The sequence below is a fragment of the Rhodamnia argentea genome, chromosome 6, assembly GCF_020921035.1.
Source record: "Rhodamnia argentea isolate NSW1041297 chromosome 6, ASM2092103v1, whole genome shotgun sequence".
In the NCBI taxonomy this organism is placed as follows: Eukaryota; Viridiplantae; Streptophyta; class Magnoliopsida; order Myrtales; family Myrtaceae; genus Rhodamnia; species Rhodamnia argentea.
The window spans coordinates 8,492,006-8,509,050 of record NC_063155.1 but is presented as its reverse complement, the minus strand read 5'-3'; the positions used below and the strand labels follow the sequence as shown (position 1 = coordinate 8,509,050).

The window sequence follows — 17,045 nt, the reverse complement described above, 5'->3', positions numbered from 1 at the left end:
TAGAGAGAATTATTGCTCAACGTGATCGTATCGCTCGACCGATGATCGTCGCATTGATCTTTTATTCACAAAATGACCAATAATTGGCATAACCGTTACATTTTCCTCGCAATTGGTGGTTCGATAATGTCGGATCTCTAGTCATTGATAGTTCTGATTCCAGTTAGCGCGTGAAAGATTTCTTAGCAAAAGCACGTAGTGTGACGTTGGAATACGATTTCGTAGAGACAAATTGATTAGCGCATGAAAGATTGCTAGGAAAAAAATCACGTGGCGCAACTTTGGATATTGTAATCATTGATACTATTATTAACGTACGGATTCAAATTGCTTTGTAAAAGTAAGCCTATCAATGAACATTTTCTTTTTCACCTTAATAAAAACTTTTTAAAAGCAAATATCTTAACTAAATGGTTTAATCCATGATAATTAAATTGCTAATTATGTTATAAAAAATTAAACAATATTTTCAAAAAGAAAAAATAGTCAATTGATTTTTTTGTTACCAAATTAATTAACTATTATAAGTATTTTCAATAATTTAAAAATTATTTCAAATTATTATTTTACGAAATAAATACAAGCATAATTAATAAGCCCATAACAGGGGGCCTTGAAACCATTAAATTTGTTGGAAAGATCACCACATGACAATCGATGACAATCCCACATTAGATGGTTTAACCTCAGCGTGCATTAGCAGGTTACGGAAAAAAAAAAAAGAATTTATAGGTGTTTCGGGGACCACACGAGCACAAATGTCAACATTAGGTCCATCATTGAGTGGATAGGTACCCTAGAAATACCTTTAAAAATTATGGAAAATTTTCAATCAATCCTAAACTTATTATACGGATGTCAATTCAGTGTTAAAATATTTAATTTTGCCAATTCAGTCATTAACATTTGCGCAAAATTTCAATATAATTTTCTTCCAATCAATTTTCACCAAATATTACTGACTTAACAATGTGCATTTTGGATTTTATTATACCCATTCCCCTATCCCCGATGAAAATTGACTAGAATAAAATTACATTGGAATAACACGCAAAGGTTGAAAAATTTTAGTGAATTGATGTTCAATAGATTTAGGATTGACGGCGAATTTTTTCAAAATTAAAAAAATAATTTTGTGCTAGTTCACATGAAAAGGCTACTTTCCTTCGATAGACTATTCCTTAAGTTTGATTGTGGAGCTAATCTTGTTGCTAAATCCCACAACCACAGATGTTTAAAGCCTACGTTTAAAAAAAAAAAAAAAAGTAACTCGCACCAATTAAAAATTCAATAAGAGCAACAAAAAGACATGCAACGTCACTCCTAATATATGATCTAGCAGATATTTCTTTAAATTTTTTTTTAAATAATTGACACAATGATTTATTATCGAAACAAATAATTTCAATTTCACTTAAAAGATAGTGTCAATATTTTTTTTCATTACTTCCAAAAGACAAAATGATCAATCATTAAAAAATGAATTAAGTGTCAATCCGGCAACAATATAATTTTAATTAATTTTTTAATATTATGGATTTTTTTAAAAATAGCTTGATAGAATTTATTTTTTAAAAATAGCCACAAAGCCTCCTTAATATCCTTTTCACAAGAAGCAAATTTATCAAATTAAATTAATTAAAAATAACTTTAAAAAAATTTTGGCAGCTTCAACCTCGATAGCCGCCATCACTAAAATTGGCATCGTCAGGGTCGGTGATCTAGGCAAGGTTCCCTAGGCCTCGGCCGAGGGCCCCACAAGCGCCATAGTTGAGGATAAAATTGCACACTCAAGGAAGTAATGCACAAGATAGAAAGGTCGCAAGGGTTTTTAGCGCCATCTTGATTTTTAACACCTCTTTTTTGTTATTTAGTCAATTATGCAATTACAAATGCTGAAGTTCTGATTTTTAATTATTTAATTATTTTCAGTTTTAGCTTATTAGGTAAAATTTTTTTATTAAGTTTTGACTTTTCTATGCATTGGGATTCCCGGCATGCCACATATGCGCCACATATGATTTTCGGCAAGCCACGTCAAGATTTTTTTTAAAACTTAAGTGATAAAAAAAAATTATTGGCATTAACGTGAGCGCCGTACACAAATATTGGCACTCATGGGGTTCTTTTGTCCCTTATTTTCCATCGATACCAAGCAAAATTGGTTTAACGGTAAAAGTTGACTCATGTCTCTACTAAAATATTTTGCAAGGCGCGTGTTTTAGAGCTCCGAAGGCTCCCAATTATGGCAATGGAATAATTATGACTCAATGAACTTTCATAGGGAGATAGTTAAAAAATGACAAATAGTTATGATTCAAATAGAATATTCCGTCGCACCATTTCACTTTCAAAAGAGAATGGTGAAAAATATTATGCACCTATTATACTTGTGTCCATTCAGTTATTAATATCTTACTTTCATTAATTGAATTTTAAACCTTTTGACAATTTATCAATGTGGTTAATTCTGTCAATTTTAGCTGAAAATAATTGAAGTGAAAGTTGCCGGCCATTCTACGTGACATCGCCGTCACATTGAAAATTTTTGCAATTTTTTAAAAAGTTGAATTTTTATTTAAATATTTCTTTTTTTTTTTTTTTTCATTGCGGCCGATGAGAGCCTAACGACCCTCATCGAACACTGGGGAAGGCCTATAAGCCCTCATTGGCCTTGAGTGAAGCAACCCTTACTCGGATCTAGTGAGGGTTAGCCTCTACATCCAGGGGAGGGCGATCTTCATTTAGCCCTCGCCACCCATTGCCTAAGACCGGCCACCAGCAAAAAGAAAAGAAAAAATAAAAAAGGGGGGAAAACTAGAAAAAAGAAAAAAAATATTCAAAAAATGTTTACGTTATGCCGGTCACACCACATTGGGACGGTTGTTGCAGACTGGATCGTCATGTTAGCTTTTTTCGGTCAAAATTGATCGAAATGACTGAATTGACAAATCGTCAAAATATTTAGGATTAAATTGACACAATTAAACTGAATGGATACAAATATAACATGTTTAGGACTTTCGATGATTCTCTCTACCATTTTTATTCCGAGGCCACTTATATGCCTACCCAATTAATCGGACCCTCATATTGAATATTTACCTATTCGACTTCGATTTTTTTCCATAGATTGGAACTTTTGCTTAGTGAGGAAGATTTCTTCCCTATTATCTGCCAACAAGTGAAAACACTAAATACACCAATTTTGTTTTTTTTTTCCTTTCTTTTCTTTTTGAGAAAACACGAAAATCGCAAACCCACGTTCAAACAAATTTTCACCGCTTCATGATTTTTCCGGTTCTCTTGCTTTTTTTTAAAAGAAAATGCTTCCTTAGTCGTAAGACAGTACAATCCCAACCGTAAATTCACATACCATCATCGCGTATTTTGCATGAATCGCTCATTGATTGGAGGATCATGTAGTCAGAAATAACTAGTCGTATGATCAAATTATCGGGATAGCAACTTTCTTTTTTAAATGATATACGGATTTTCCACATGCAAAAATTGAAAATGAAAGGAAAATGCCAAAAAAGAAACCGAAAATTTCACCAAATGCAAGAGCCATGCAGCCCTGCACGCTGCGCGTGGGGTGGGGGCCTGGCGCAACGCGTGCACCAACGGCCGTTAACGGTTTCGATTCCCGTCTTCCCGTGCTCCGGTTCCCGGGTCCCTTTGTCCCGCCATAGTCTCGTCAATTTTGTTAAAATATTTAAATATTAATCCCATATTTTTATCCACCGTTTTACACTTACTACACAAATCGGCAACGGCCCACGAAATTTCACGTCATTCACGAGACGAACTCTTACATTTATGTTTTGAATTCTAATCACGTGCTCTCGCGTCGGCAAAGAAAAAAATTAACTATCAATACTGAATGAACCGTGTATTATAAATTTGCGTCGATTTTGTGAATCTTTTCGATATCCATTTTTAGAGTATCCCAAATGGTGATACGGATTTATACTTGTTATGGTGGTTTAACGGATCTCGGCTGTTAATTTGTAAATAAAGTTTTACGGCTTCGAAAGATTCTAATAGAATAGGCTCGTGACATATTTGCCCTCAACTATTGTAGCACCACCAAAAAAAAAAAAAATCCCAAACTTATACACTAGTAATAAATTTATCACAATCTCAAAGTGAAGTTGTGGCGAAATTGGGAATTTTACCGGATCTTTGAAACGTGAGGGAGCTATTAGAGCAAAAGTTGCACATATTTCAATCTCTGTTCATTTTTCAGATTTGGCTTCTCCAAAACGACCTCGTCTAGGAGACTCATTGATGTCGAATTTCGATGTCAGATTCACGTCATACACGGATTACATGAGTTGTTTGCCACGGATGATTTTACATCAGCAATTTCAAATGCATATTGCACAGGAGCTAACCGATGTGGATTTATCAAGAGTGTATTTAACTTGAAACCTGAAGTTGGTTACCGATGAACGTGATCCCCGGTGAGTTTTACGTGTAAATACGAGGTTTGAATATTTTTGCTTGTCGTATTTTTATTTTCTTTTGTTTGGTCGAATTTCTTGTCGTATTCACACCGTAGGGGAATTTACCAGTTGTGCCCCCCGGCGAGCTCAGCGGGGAAAAGAGGGGCGACGTGGCGCGTGGGCCCCCCACGTCGCACCATTTTCTGTTCAGGAAATTCATGCATGGGGAGGAGAGGGGCGGTCGAACCCCAGTCGAGGCTGGCGCACGCGCGGGCGGCGACTATAAAAAGGTCAGTGCCTGGGAGGGGGATCCCCCACAAGAAGAAATATCATTAAGCGACAGCGACAGGAATCTACAGAGAGATAGAGAGAGAAAGTGCGTTTAGAGAGAGAAGCCACGGTGGCGTTGTGATGTTTTTGCGCAGGGAGTGAGAAAAAGCCAGGAGATTTTGACAGCGCCCTCTCGCCGGGACGGCGACAACCAACGACCCAGTCACCCAGGACCCAAAAGAAATAGAAAAATTAAGAAAACTAGAAAGGAAGGAAAAGAAAAAATCGAAATTCCCGCTTATCCAACGTGTAAGCTCTCTCTCTCTCTTCCTCTGTATCTGTCGCTGTTTCTCTCTCTCTACGTGCATTACCCACGCACGAAATCTTTTTCGCGCCACGGATCGCTTGCGTTTGGCCGCTGAGAAATTTCCTCTGCCGCCGCGACGTTTTTCCGGGGATGTCTCGATGGTTTCGGGAATGCCCACCGTTCCTTCTCTTCTCTTTGGCTCAGGTGAGGGAGGAGGATTCTCGGGTCTGTGCTTGATTTGCGTCGCAACGTCGACACTGGATTGGCTTGTGTCTCGTTTTAATGGCGTGATTGCGTTTCGTTCGGATTTTTGTTCGTTCGTTCGTTCGTTCGTTGGGCACTCGAGGTTCCTGCATGTTCTTCTCGTTTCAGCGCTTTTTATTCGATTTCCTCCTCTTTCTGCAGCTAAAGATCCGATTTTTTTTTGTTTTCCACACGTAATTGTGATCCATTCCGAGTGTGAACGTTAATTTATTCTTGGGTGTGTTTATGGCTTGTTCCTGCCTGTGATATCTTTGCTTCTGGAAAAATGAGTGAAGTGGGGTTTGCTCGATTCCCACCGGATATCCCGTATTAGGCCGAGTAGAGTTTTCTGTGCTTGGTTTCATCATGAATGACGACTAGCTTTTGGTGACCGGTTCGAAATTCCTTGTGTTCTAGAATGAGCAACAAGAAAGCTCGTTGGACTTGGAAAGTAGCAAAATTCTGGCGACATGTTGGAAGAGAATTTCCTAGCTCGTGCCAGGAAGAGAGCGCACGGGTATATAATACTTTTCGTGTGTTTGACCTTTCGAAACAATTGGATGATGCAGATGAATTCTCACTGACATAAGTTTTTCAGGCCGTTGGACCCACATTATTGGTGGGATACAATGCAGGGTGCTCACTATCTCTCTCTTTCTAAAGCTGTTAGAGTCGGTGACAGGCATCGAGCCGGCGAGAAAGAGGACTCGAGTTCCCTCATCCATCATATTGGCCACGATAACTCCGTCAGTTGCCTCCTCCGCTGCTCGAGGTCTGATTATGGCTCCCTCGCATCTGTGAACCGGAGCTTTCGTTCTCTGATCAAGAGTGGCGAGCTCTACCGGCTGAGAAGGCAAATTGGGGTTGTCGAACACTGGGTGTACTTCTCCTGTAATCTCCTTCAGTGGGAGGTGTTTGATCCCATTCGTAGCCGTTGGTTGCACTTGCCCAGGATGAGTGCAAACGAGTGTTTCTGTTTCTCCGATAAGGAGTCACTGGCTGTCGGTACTGAACTCCTTGTCTTTGGAAAGGACATAATTTCCTATATCATATACAAGTACAGCATCCTGACGAATACATGGACATCGGGCATGGAGATGAACGTGCCTAGGTGCTTGTTCGCGTCGGCTAGTCTAGGAGAAATCGCAATCCTAGCTGGTGGTTGTGATCCACGAGGCAACGTCCTGAGCTCCGCCGAGCTATATAACTCGGACACCGGAAGATGGGAGATGCTGCCAGACATGAATACAGCCCGAAAGATGTGCTCTGGAGTATTCATGGATGGGAAGTTTTACGTGATTGGTGGGATTGGAACAGGGAACATAAGGTCTCTCAGCTGCGGAGAAGTGTACGATATGGAGACTAGGACATGGAGGGAGATACCTAATATGTTCCCAGCCCGGAATGGCGAGACTGGGGCGACCGAGGCTCCTTCTGTGGTTGAGGCTCCTCCCCTGCTTGCAGTGGTGAACAACGAGCTCTACGCGGCTGATCTTGCAGCGAAGGAGGTCAGGAAGTATGACAAGGTGAGGAACTCATGGTCTACGTTGGGGAGCTTGCCGGAGCATGCCATGTCAATGAACGGTTGGGGTATCGCTTTTCAGGGATGCGGTGAGAGGATAGTTGTTATCGGCGGACCCAGGAGTTTAGGGGGTGGAACTGTTGAACTCAACTTCTGGGTTCCCAATGAAGGGCCACCACAGTGGAAGCTGCTAGCCAGAAAACCATCAAATACTTTTGTGTACAGCTGTGCTGTGATGGGATGCTGACTTGCTGAGGCTCTGGTGCAGCTTCTTGTGGCGCCGCTTGAGCTTAATGGAAGGGACGGCTTTTGTGGAGAAGGGTGTCAGCTGGATGGTAATCTCTGCTCTTAAGTAATTTAGATTTGCAAAAAATTAATAGGAGGGTCTGGAGAGTTCTTTTTCGTCAGTTATATATTTAGTTTTGTCGCGTTGCGTCTTTCTTGTCATATTTACCTTCTAAAGTTTTCCAATGGGGGCGTCATGTAGAGAGGTACAGGTGAATAACTGAAGCACCAAATCATGTGAAAATGTATGCTCTTCACAGAAAATTAAGGCACCACCGCAAACTGTACAAATCTTTGCCGTTCTCATGTGTTGAATGTTCTCGACTTTACAACCAGATGAATTGATTGAACGAATTCATAATCAACATATCCCAAAAGATTTTATTAACCAAATGGAAAGCACAAGATGCATAATGTTAAGCGAATGAATGAACCACAAGGAAGTTGTAGATGCACTAAAAGATGGGTCTGGGAAAGAAGCGGCCCAACATGAAATGATGAACTGATCTTTGTCAATATGAAGAAGTATCTTCTCTGAGCTGCATAATGAGTAGAAAGGTGTGGCATGTCAAGTGTTTGTGTGAGTTAGAAAGCAAACATTCAATCCCTTGTACATTATTTCATGTTCTGCACAAAAGAAAATTGAAATGCTCGTGCTCTTGTTATTCATGACCTTGAAGTGCTAGCCATGAAATTGTAGATCCTGGATGGACCAATGGAGGCAGCACTATATGCATCTAAATGTTGAACCACGGAGGCAACACATTATCTGTGGCAAGTCACCACGAAAGTTTTTGAAAAAGCAAAACAATGTGCTGTAGAAGTCGAGTTCTGGAGTAGCATAAGATCGTGTCTGAGAGACGGGCTGATAGACGTTATCGTTCTCAGGGTAAGAATCAAAGAGCCTGGGATTTGATTAGTTAATGCAGAAAATTTTCAAGAAACGCCTGTGTATGCAGCTTTTGCATATAAATGGTATTCGGGAATCCTAATACCTAGTAAATTTATTTGATTACCTATGGCAGGTTGCCACTGTGGATCTGTATTTTCGATTTTGACACCAGCATCCCCTTCCAAGGTTTTGACATATTATCATTAGCTGACATAATTACATCATGGCGAAAGCTAAATTAATATCACATGTGTTAGAGTATTAGCAAGTTGGGGTATAAACGTAATGTTGGGGTATAAGTGTAATTGTACTAGGCTTAATCCTAAGCCTATAAGTACTTCTCTTATTCTCAAAAATAAAATAATCACTATTTTATCATTAACATGGTATCAGAGCCCAAAATCAAAACGTAAACCCTAGAAGCAACAGTACGCAAACCCTAGAAGCAGAACAGCCTCTGCAAATCTCACCGGTGACTCAAGATCGGCGTCGCCTAGGCTCCGGCGACCTCGCCAAGAGTCGCCCAGGTCCCGGCGGCCTCTCGGCGACCTCGCCCCGCGTCGCCTTAGCTCCGGCGACCTCGCCAAGAGTTGCCCAGGTCTCGGCGGCCTCCCGGCGACCTCGCCCAAAGTCACCCGAGTCCCGGAGACCTCGCCCGGCGTCCCGGCGGCCTCCCGCGACCTCGCCCGGCGTCGCCTAGGCTCCGGCGACCTCTCCCAGCATCACCCAAGGTCAAGTGATTTGATTTCGGGGTCGCACACTACTAGCTAGTGTTGCTGGAAGTCATCTAGGTTAGAAGAACCTAGAAATCGGTGTTGTCGAACTTGATTTTCCTTGCCTCAGACCTCTCCATGTGTTGATTCCTCACGAACGATTGTACTTGAGGGAGTTTACGAGGCTTACTGTTATGTAGATTGAATGAATGGTGTTTGCTGATTTGGTTGAATGATTTGTGGAAGAGATCCGTTGAAGTGAGTTGTGTTTCTTTGTTTTTTGGCTAAATCTACTGATGCGTGGAAGTGAATCTTTGTGTTAGAAGTGGGAGTGAGTTGAAGTTGATAATGTTTTTGGCTGAATTGATGATTAGTGCGAGTGAAGTTGGAGTGGCTGCTGGGATCGTTGAATATGGTGCTGGATTTGGTTGAATTTGGAGTTAACGGTGTCGAAAGTGTGAATATTATGTCCGAATTTGAAGTAATATTTGCGGATACTCGAAGAAGTAGTATAGTAAGTGGTGTGTTTTACTTGATTGCATACGGGTCAAGCTTCTAGTGATCAGTGATTAATAGTTTGTGAGGATGTCTACTAGTTCATCTAGTTCTCCATCAATTGTTTCGGGGTTGGGCCCCTCTAGTGCTTCTTCGAGTTCGGTATCTTTTGGTCCATATTATAGTATGACAAATTTACACAATACCATGGTTAAGTTGGACGGTACCAACTACCCTTCTTGGTCGATGGCTCTTTCAACTTTTATTTATTCTAATCGCCGATCTAGATGGCTTGAAGAAGAACCACCTGCAGATTCGGATAGTCTAGAAGAATGGAAGTACATAGATGCCACTTTGTGTACACTTTTATGGCGAAGTATGGCTGAATCTGTTCGTCATCTTTTCATGGATTGCACTACGGCACGTGAGGTATGGACAAAGTGTGCTTTATTGTATTCCGGACATAATAACATGAGTCGGGTTTGTGATATGTGAGAGGCTTTATTTGAAGCCAAAATTGGTGATGCTAGTCCGGCAGAACATTATGCTCATTTTGCATCTTTGTATCAACGCCTCAAGTCTTATTTTCCACCTGCTACCACGGTTACTCGGATGCAGCAACGAGAAGCGGACATGATAACTGTACTCTTTCTTCGTAGTCTTGGTCCGGATCACGGTGCTCTTCGTCAACAGATTACCTCTCAAAGCACTCTTCCTTCTATTGAAGAAGTGTATTCTTGAGCTGCTCGTTACACTTCCCGTTCTAAGACTTCACCAATTTCAGACAGTAGTGCTTTGGTGGCTCGTGAAGGTCAAGGGATACGTGGCCGTATTAGTAGTCGTGGACATTGGAATTCGGATAGTTCTTATCGTGGTCGTGGTCGTGGTTTTCAAGGTCGAGGTGCTGTTCGCGGTGGTGGTATTAATACTTCTAGAGGAGCTCGTGGTGGTGGTAGAGCGAACCGTTTTTGTACTCATTGCTAGCTTTACGGGCACACTATTGATTATTGTTATGATCTCCATCCAGTGCTGCGGGGTCTACATGCTTCTATTGATACCGAACCTTCCTCTAGATTCTCTTCTAAAGAGGGTACGGTACATTTAACTTGTGCAGAATATGATGGGTTGGTTAGAGCACGACAAAGTGAGAGTGGTGTTGTCTGCGGTCCCATTGCTACTTTAGCACAACGGGATGATCCTACCTGTCTCTTGTCCAGTACAGCTCCTCCTCGTTCTTGGGTTATTGATTCGGGAGCCACTCATCATATGATTGGCGATTACGGTCTTTTCACATCCACTTCATCCATTTCTTCTACATCGGTCACCTTAGCAGATGGTTCCCATTCTAAAGTAACTGGTACAGGTTGTATCATTGAGTTCTTCTGTCTCCTTACCCTTTGTTTATCATATTCCACACTTTCCTTATAATCTATTATCGGTTAGTTCTATTACTCGTGATCTTGATTGCGATATTATCTTTTCTTCGTCTTCGTGTGTTCTTCAGGATCGGAAGACCGGACGCCGAATAGGTGGTGGGCGTGAAGTTGGTGGATTGTACATCCTAGACCACGAGATTATTGCTTCTGCTATAACATTTCTGAATAAAGTTTGTGGATGATACTTACCGATTACATTGTCGCCTTGGTCATCCATCGGCGGACGTACTCCGACGTTTTCATTTCGTGTCTAGTTCGGGTCTTGAGTTTAATTGTGAAACGTGTCGGTTGGGTAAACACCATCGTGAGTCTTTCTCTCCTCGTGTTTTGGGTCGTGCTTCACATCCATTCGAGTTAGTTCACTCCGATGTATGGGGCCCTAGTCGAGAGTCTTCATTTGGTCTTCGTTATTTTGTCACTTTTATTGATGATTGTACTCGTACAACTTGGTTATATTTAATAAAAGATCGTCTTGAAGTTTTTCATTCTTTCTGCCGGTTCTATAATGAAATCCGTACTCGGTATGATTGTTCTATTAAGTGTTTGCGTCTTGACAATGCTCGTGAGTACTTTTCCTCTTCTACCTTCATTTCGTTTCTGAAATCTCATGGTATTTTACATCAGAGTTCTTGCGCTCACACTCCGCAACAAAATGGAGTTGCTGAACGTAAGAACCGTCATTTGTTGGATGTTGCTCGCTGTCTATTACTTCACACTCATATGCCTAAATCATTCTGGAGTTATGCTCTACTTACAGCATGTCATCTTATTAATCGTCTTCCGTCATCCGTGTTGAAAGGAGCTATTCTTTATGCTCTTCTTCATCCCGATCGTCCTTTATGGTACGTTCGCCCTCGTATCTTTGGCTGTGTCTGTTTTGTTCATTCTTTGTCTCCTGGATTGGATAAATTATCTCCTCGTGCAGAAAAATGTATATTCGTGGGCTACTCCCGTACTCAAAAGGGATATGTCTGTTATAATCCTACTCGTCGTCGGGAGTATGTTTCGCTGCTGATGTGACTTTCTTTGAGGATCAACCATTTTTTGGCGATGCTCATCCTCAAGCACCATTAACCATGGATCTTCTACCACCATATGCACCTACTTCTCAGCTGGAGCCACCGTCTGTTACTCCCGATGCTGCTCCATTGGATCCAGGCTCATCACCAACTCCTCTTCGGGTTTATACACGCGGTCCTCGCTCTATTTGGGGTTGTAACTCTCCACTAGCAAGCGCCCCACCATCACTACCTCCAGTCCAGGCTTCTGATCCTCCTCCACAATCTCCTGCCCGTTTTCATATTGCTCATCGTACTCGGTCTCGGTATCCTCTTTCTAACTTTGTGTCTTATCATAACTTGAGTTCTCGGATGTACGCCTTCGTGTCGTCCCTTGCATTTGTGTATGTGCCAAATAGTGTGCGGGAAGCTTTGACCCATCCTGGTTGGACTCGTGCTATGGAAGAGGAGATGGCTGCATTATATCGTAATAACACTTGGGAACTGGTTTCGTTACCGGCTAATAAACAGTTGGTGGGCTGTCGTTGGGTCTTTGCTGTCAAACACAATCCAAATGGTTCGGTTGAGCGCTTAAAAGCACGTCTTGTGGCCAAGGGCTATACTCGGACTTATGATATTGACTATGATGAGATATTTTCTCTAGTAGCTAAATTCCTTCTATTCGTATTGTTATTTCATTAGCTGCTCGATCACAGTGGACTCTTTATCGGCTTGATGTCAAAAATGCATTCCTTCATGGTGATCTTCACGAGGAAGTATATATAGAGCAACCACACGGGTTTGTTGCTCGGGGGGAGAAGGTGTGCGGGTTACGAAAAGCTTTCTATGGTCTTAAGCAATCTCCTCGTGCATGGTTTGGTCGTTTCAACTGATGCGGTTGTCTCTTTTGGCATGCATCGGTGCGGTGTGGATCACTCAGTATTTAGTATGTCATCTTTACAAGGATGTGTTATTCTTGTTGTTTATGTTGATGATATCATTGTCACGGGAAGTGATGTTGAAGGTATACAACGACTCAAGCAATTTCTACGGAAGGAGTTTAGCACTAAAGATCTAGGTTGTCTTCGATATTTTCTTGGCATCGAAGTTGCATATGCTAATGGTAGCATTGCTCTCTCCCAACGAAAATATACTCTTGATATTCTTAAGGAGGTCGGTTTACATGATGCTAAACCCGGTGACACACCTATGGATCCTGGAGTAAGATTTGATAATGAACACGGAGAACTTCTTCGTGATGCAGAGAAGTATCGCCGATTAGTGGGCAAGTTAAACTATCTCACCATTACTCGTCCGGATATTTCATTTGCTGTTAGTGTGGTAAGTCAATTTATGAGCTCTCCTCGTACTACTCATTGGCAAGCTGCACTACAAATTGTTCGATATTTAAAGGGAGCTCCAGGTCAAGGACTTGTGTTTCATAATCGGGGTCATCTTCATATATCTGGTTATTCTAATCCAGAGTCCTTGGAGGTGATAGGATATTCTGATGTAGATTGGGCTGGTTGCCCTATGGATCGCAGATCTACTTCGGGATATTGCGTATTTCTTGGTGGTAATCTTGTGTCATGGAAAAGTAAGAAGCAGTCTATTATTTCTCGATCAAGTGCAGAGGCTGAGTATCGTGCTATGGCTAATGTTACGGGTGAACTCCAATGGGTTCGTATGTTTTTAGGCGAGATTGGATTGCCTATGATCGGATCATCTACTCTCTGTTGTGATAATCTATCAGCCATTCATATTGCTAGCAATCCAGTGTTTCACGAGCGAACAAAGCATATAGAGGTGAATTGTCATTTTGTTCGTGAAAAGGTGAACAGTGGAGACATACGATTGGTGCATACACGTTACGAAGAGCAACTAGCAGACATTTTCACAAAGCCTCTTCGATGCGGAAGAGTTTCATATATTTGTCGTAAGTTAGGTCTTTTTGATATGTACGCTCCAACTTGAGGGAGAGTGTTAGAGTATTAGCAAGTTGGGGTATAAACGTAATGTTGGGGTATAAGTGTAATTGTACTAGGCTTAATCCTAAGCCTATAAGTACTTCTTTTATTCTCAGAAATAAAATAATCACTCTTTTATCATTAACAACATGTTTGTCGAGACTTGTTGATCTATGATATTCGTCGGAGAATATCAATCGGGATGGTTGTTTGAGAAAACAGTTAGATTTTCTTCCATTTCTTCGTTTTAGTACATCAATGAGCATAGCCTGTTCTAAGATCATTGTTATTGTACCACTCTTATTTCGTGATTCAATTTCGGGAAACTCTGTTACGATTTATGATAATTCATTTAAAGTGATCAGAGTAAATTTCAATTATAATATTAGCAAAAATAGGATAATGCACATTTCTTCTAAGTACTTGTGCAAATTTTTTTCTGTGACAAGAAAGCTGAGACATTGATGAGGATGGCAAGGTGACAGTAGGATCACTCGGATGCAATGGCGAGTGAGCCCGCTTTCGAAGAGTTCTTAACTGGAAGATACATCTGTCTTGTATGCGTAATCTTTGGGTAAGGGATTGAGAACGAACTATGTCTAAGCTGCCTTTTCGTAATGTAAAATGCATGAGATGATTCAATTCATTCTTTCAGGGAATGATTTTTCATGTGCTGATAATCAGCCATACCTCGCAATGTAATTTTTCGTGCACTCTGCACTATGGCTGTAATGCTGGATGCACCCAAGAACATAATAGGCCAATTGTAAATTCTCATCTAGTGTTCTAAAGCATTGTTTAACAGAAAACCAAGGTGCAATCAGTTTTGTTTTCTCAATAATGATTAAGGTTGTAAGTTAGCCTCGTCAAACGATTTCTAGTCAATGATGTCTCATTTCCACGCATGGAAGACACCAGGAAGACATTCAGGCTCATTGGTATAGGTGTACTTTGGCTCTCTTTGTGTACAATCGGATCTCATTCGATGCAGATGCTTTAAATGGGTAAACCCCGCTTAAACGCAAGGGAAGTAGGGAGATAAACTTGGGGAAAGACGTATTGATAGCCATCTGTTGGATAAGCTTGTTTACTTCTTAACTATGCTTCCTTGACCATAATGGTTGCAGATTAGTCTTTGTTCGGAGGTTTCTTTGTGGAATCGAAACTGTCATATGGTGATTAATGTCTCTTTCCTTGCATGAATTGACACCAGTGGATCGATCATCCACTCACATAGCTGTACTTTGGCTCACTTTCTGCTTCACACTTGGTGCCTCTTTTTCATGCAAAGGCATAGAAATTGGTAACAACCCCTTAACATGCGAGGGGAGTTACATATTCAGAACAGGGCAAATTGGGCTATTGTAGCTTATCTGTTAAAGAAAGCTTCGTTCTTTACTGAGTTATTGCTTTCTTGCTGGGGATGCTCTCAAGCGAGTTTTACGCAAAGTTTGTTTTCGAAAACCCCTCGGAATGAAACGGTTCGACCGAGTGTGTTGTCGTTTTGCTTCGCATGAATTGACGCAAGCGGTTAAATTAGTTCGAAATCCAAGCTCATATCCAAGTCACGCCATAGTAACGAGTTCAATTTCGGTCTCTCCATGGTTACATTCGGGTCGACCTCGCCCGTGTTCGTGTCTTGTGATCGAGTCTTGTCCAAGGTAACTGTCCCCGTGACAATGTTTGCTTCAACATCAACATGTGTTAAGACTCCATCATTTCAGAATTCATTTAATTTACCAACTAGGAATCTTGTTCTCTCTGCACAACATAATCTGACAGTGGGTCTTCGTCGACTCTTTGTTACCAAGGGCATCATCGGTTCGGTTCATCTATTTACCATGATAATTCGGTTCGGTTATTTAAAAAAACTAACCGAACCGTACTGTTGACACCCCTGGCCATGTCAATCAAAGCTCTTCCTAGTGACTTTTCACGGGCCGGAGCTTTTTAAGGTGCGATAGGCCGAGAAAATGGCGAAGATGCCCAAGCAAGCCTCGAAACTTCTAAAGGTCTAGCGTTTCCATGAGCATTCTAGAATACTTTTAGGGGCGATGTTGTAATTGTGTGCTTCTATTCTAGAGAATTCTCGTATTTAATGAAGGTGAATGGTAGATATTGAAATTGGATCTTCACCGTCAGATCAAAGGTATTTACGATTGTAATTAGAAGGTTCAAGTATATATAGGGGTCCGATCACGTATCTAGGAAAGCACTATAGCATTTTCTCCCAAAACCTTTCTCTCTCTAAAGTTTGGCTATCTGGCTGGCTTGATCTTTTACAACTTTAGACTTATCCAAGGGGTTTTTTTCCAAAATAAATTTTTTAAAAATAAATATTTACTGATTTGGGCCTCGCTCGGCGGTTGAATTCCGCGAGGCCCGCTGCAGCGAGCCCATTGCTCGTGCGAGGCCCGCTCGTAGGGCCCCTTTCCGAGCAAGGCACAAATCCGGCCCGCGTTCTTTTTTTTTTTTTTTTTAAATTTCATATTTTTTTTAATTATTGATACTTAGAATATTTATTTTATTTATAATTTTTTTTCTTGTGAAGCTTATATTTATAACATTATTAGCAATAATTAATGTAAATATTTATTAAGATATATAATTAATATATAATGTTGTGATATAATGTAATATAACCGCAGAAATATGTTGGAAACCATGTAATAGATAAATGGGAAACATGACAAAAAAGTTAAAAACCGCATGGAAAGATTAAAAACCACGACAAAAAGTGAAAACGAGTAAAGAAAGGGCAAAATTTTGGAAGAGCATATCTCATCGCTTGGGCGTCCGTTTGAGACTAATTTTTTTTTTATTTCACGTAATTTTCGAGACGAATCCATTGGAAAAATTACGTGAAATAAAAAAAAAGATCTCAAACGGACGCCCAAAACAGATATGCTCTTCCAAAGTTTTGTCCTTTCTTTACCTCGTTTTCACTCTTTGCAGTCGTGACAAATCTTTCCATGCGGTTTTTACTCTCTTGCAATTGCGATTTAAAATACTAAAAAAATAGGAAAACCCATCTAGACGATCTTGAATCGCAAAAATCCATCGTTCGTCACCAAGCCGCTGCAATGATATTAGGATGCCGTTTCGCTTCAATCGATCGAATTTGAGCCCGATCCGATGTCGTCGATCCGATCCGCCGGTTCTTGACACATCACCGTTTCACCTTTCGATTGGATTTAACCTCGCCCAATAGATGAATATATCATGAAAATCTCATTTTTTTTTTCATTTATCTTACTAATTTTATTTTATGAATATTTTAAATTAATTACACAATTACAACATTATTTATTAATTATAGATCTTAATAAATTTTTACATTAATTATTGCTAATTATGTTATAAATATAAGCTTCCCAAGAAAAAAATTATAAATAAAATAAATATAAACATGTTAAAAAAATACGAAATAAACTAAATATTATAAATACAAATAATTAAAACACTTAAA

At 40.5% G+C, this 17,045-nt stretch overlaps 2 protein-coding genes across 3 annotated transcripts; both read left to right on the top strand.

Moving 5' to 3' along the window:
* Positions 1-5,038: 5,038 nt before the first annotated feature.
* Positions 5,039-7,953, top strand: LOC115727537 (F-box/kelch-repeat protein At1g74510-like). 2 transcript variants are annotated; one of them, XR_007198745.1, is made up of 3 exons: positions 5,039-5,229; positions 5,867-7,125; positions 7,756-7,953. XR_007198745.1 is itself a non-coding variant. In XM_048280832.1 (2 exons), exon 2 carries the CDS (start codon positions 5,898-5,900, stop codon positions 7,035-7,037), a length of 1,140 nt encoding a protein of 379 aa, XP_048136789.1. In that variant the 5' UTR covers positions 5,039-5,229; positions 5,867-5,897; the 3' UTR covers positions 7,038-7,614. The 2 variants fall into 2 exon arrangements, 1 of the variants encoding a protein (XP_048136789.1); XM_048280832.1 differs by lacking the exon at positions 7,756-7,953 and having other exon boundaries at positions 5,867-7,614.
* Positions 7,954-12,455: 4,502 nt separating this feature from the next.
* Positions 12,456-13,583, top strand: LOC125315474 (uncharacterized mitochondrial protein AtMg00810-like). The gene has a single exon (XM_048280631.1). The coding sequence runs from the start codon at positions 12,456-12,458 to the stop codon at positions 13,581-13,583; it is 1,128 nt and encodes a 375-aa protein (XP_048136588.1).
* The last annotated feature ends 3,462 nt before the right edge of the window (positions 13,584-17,045 follow it).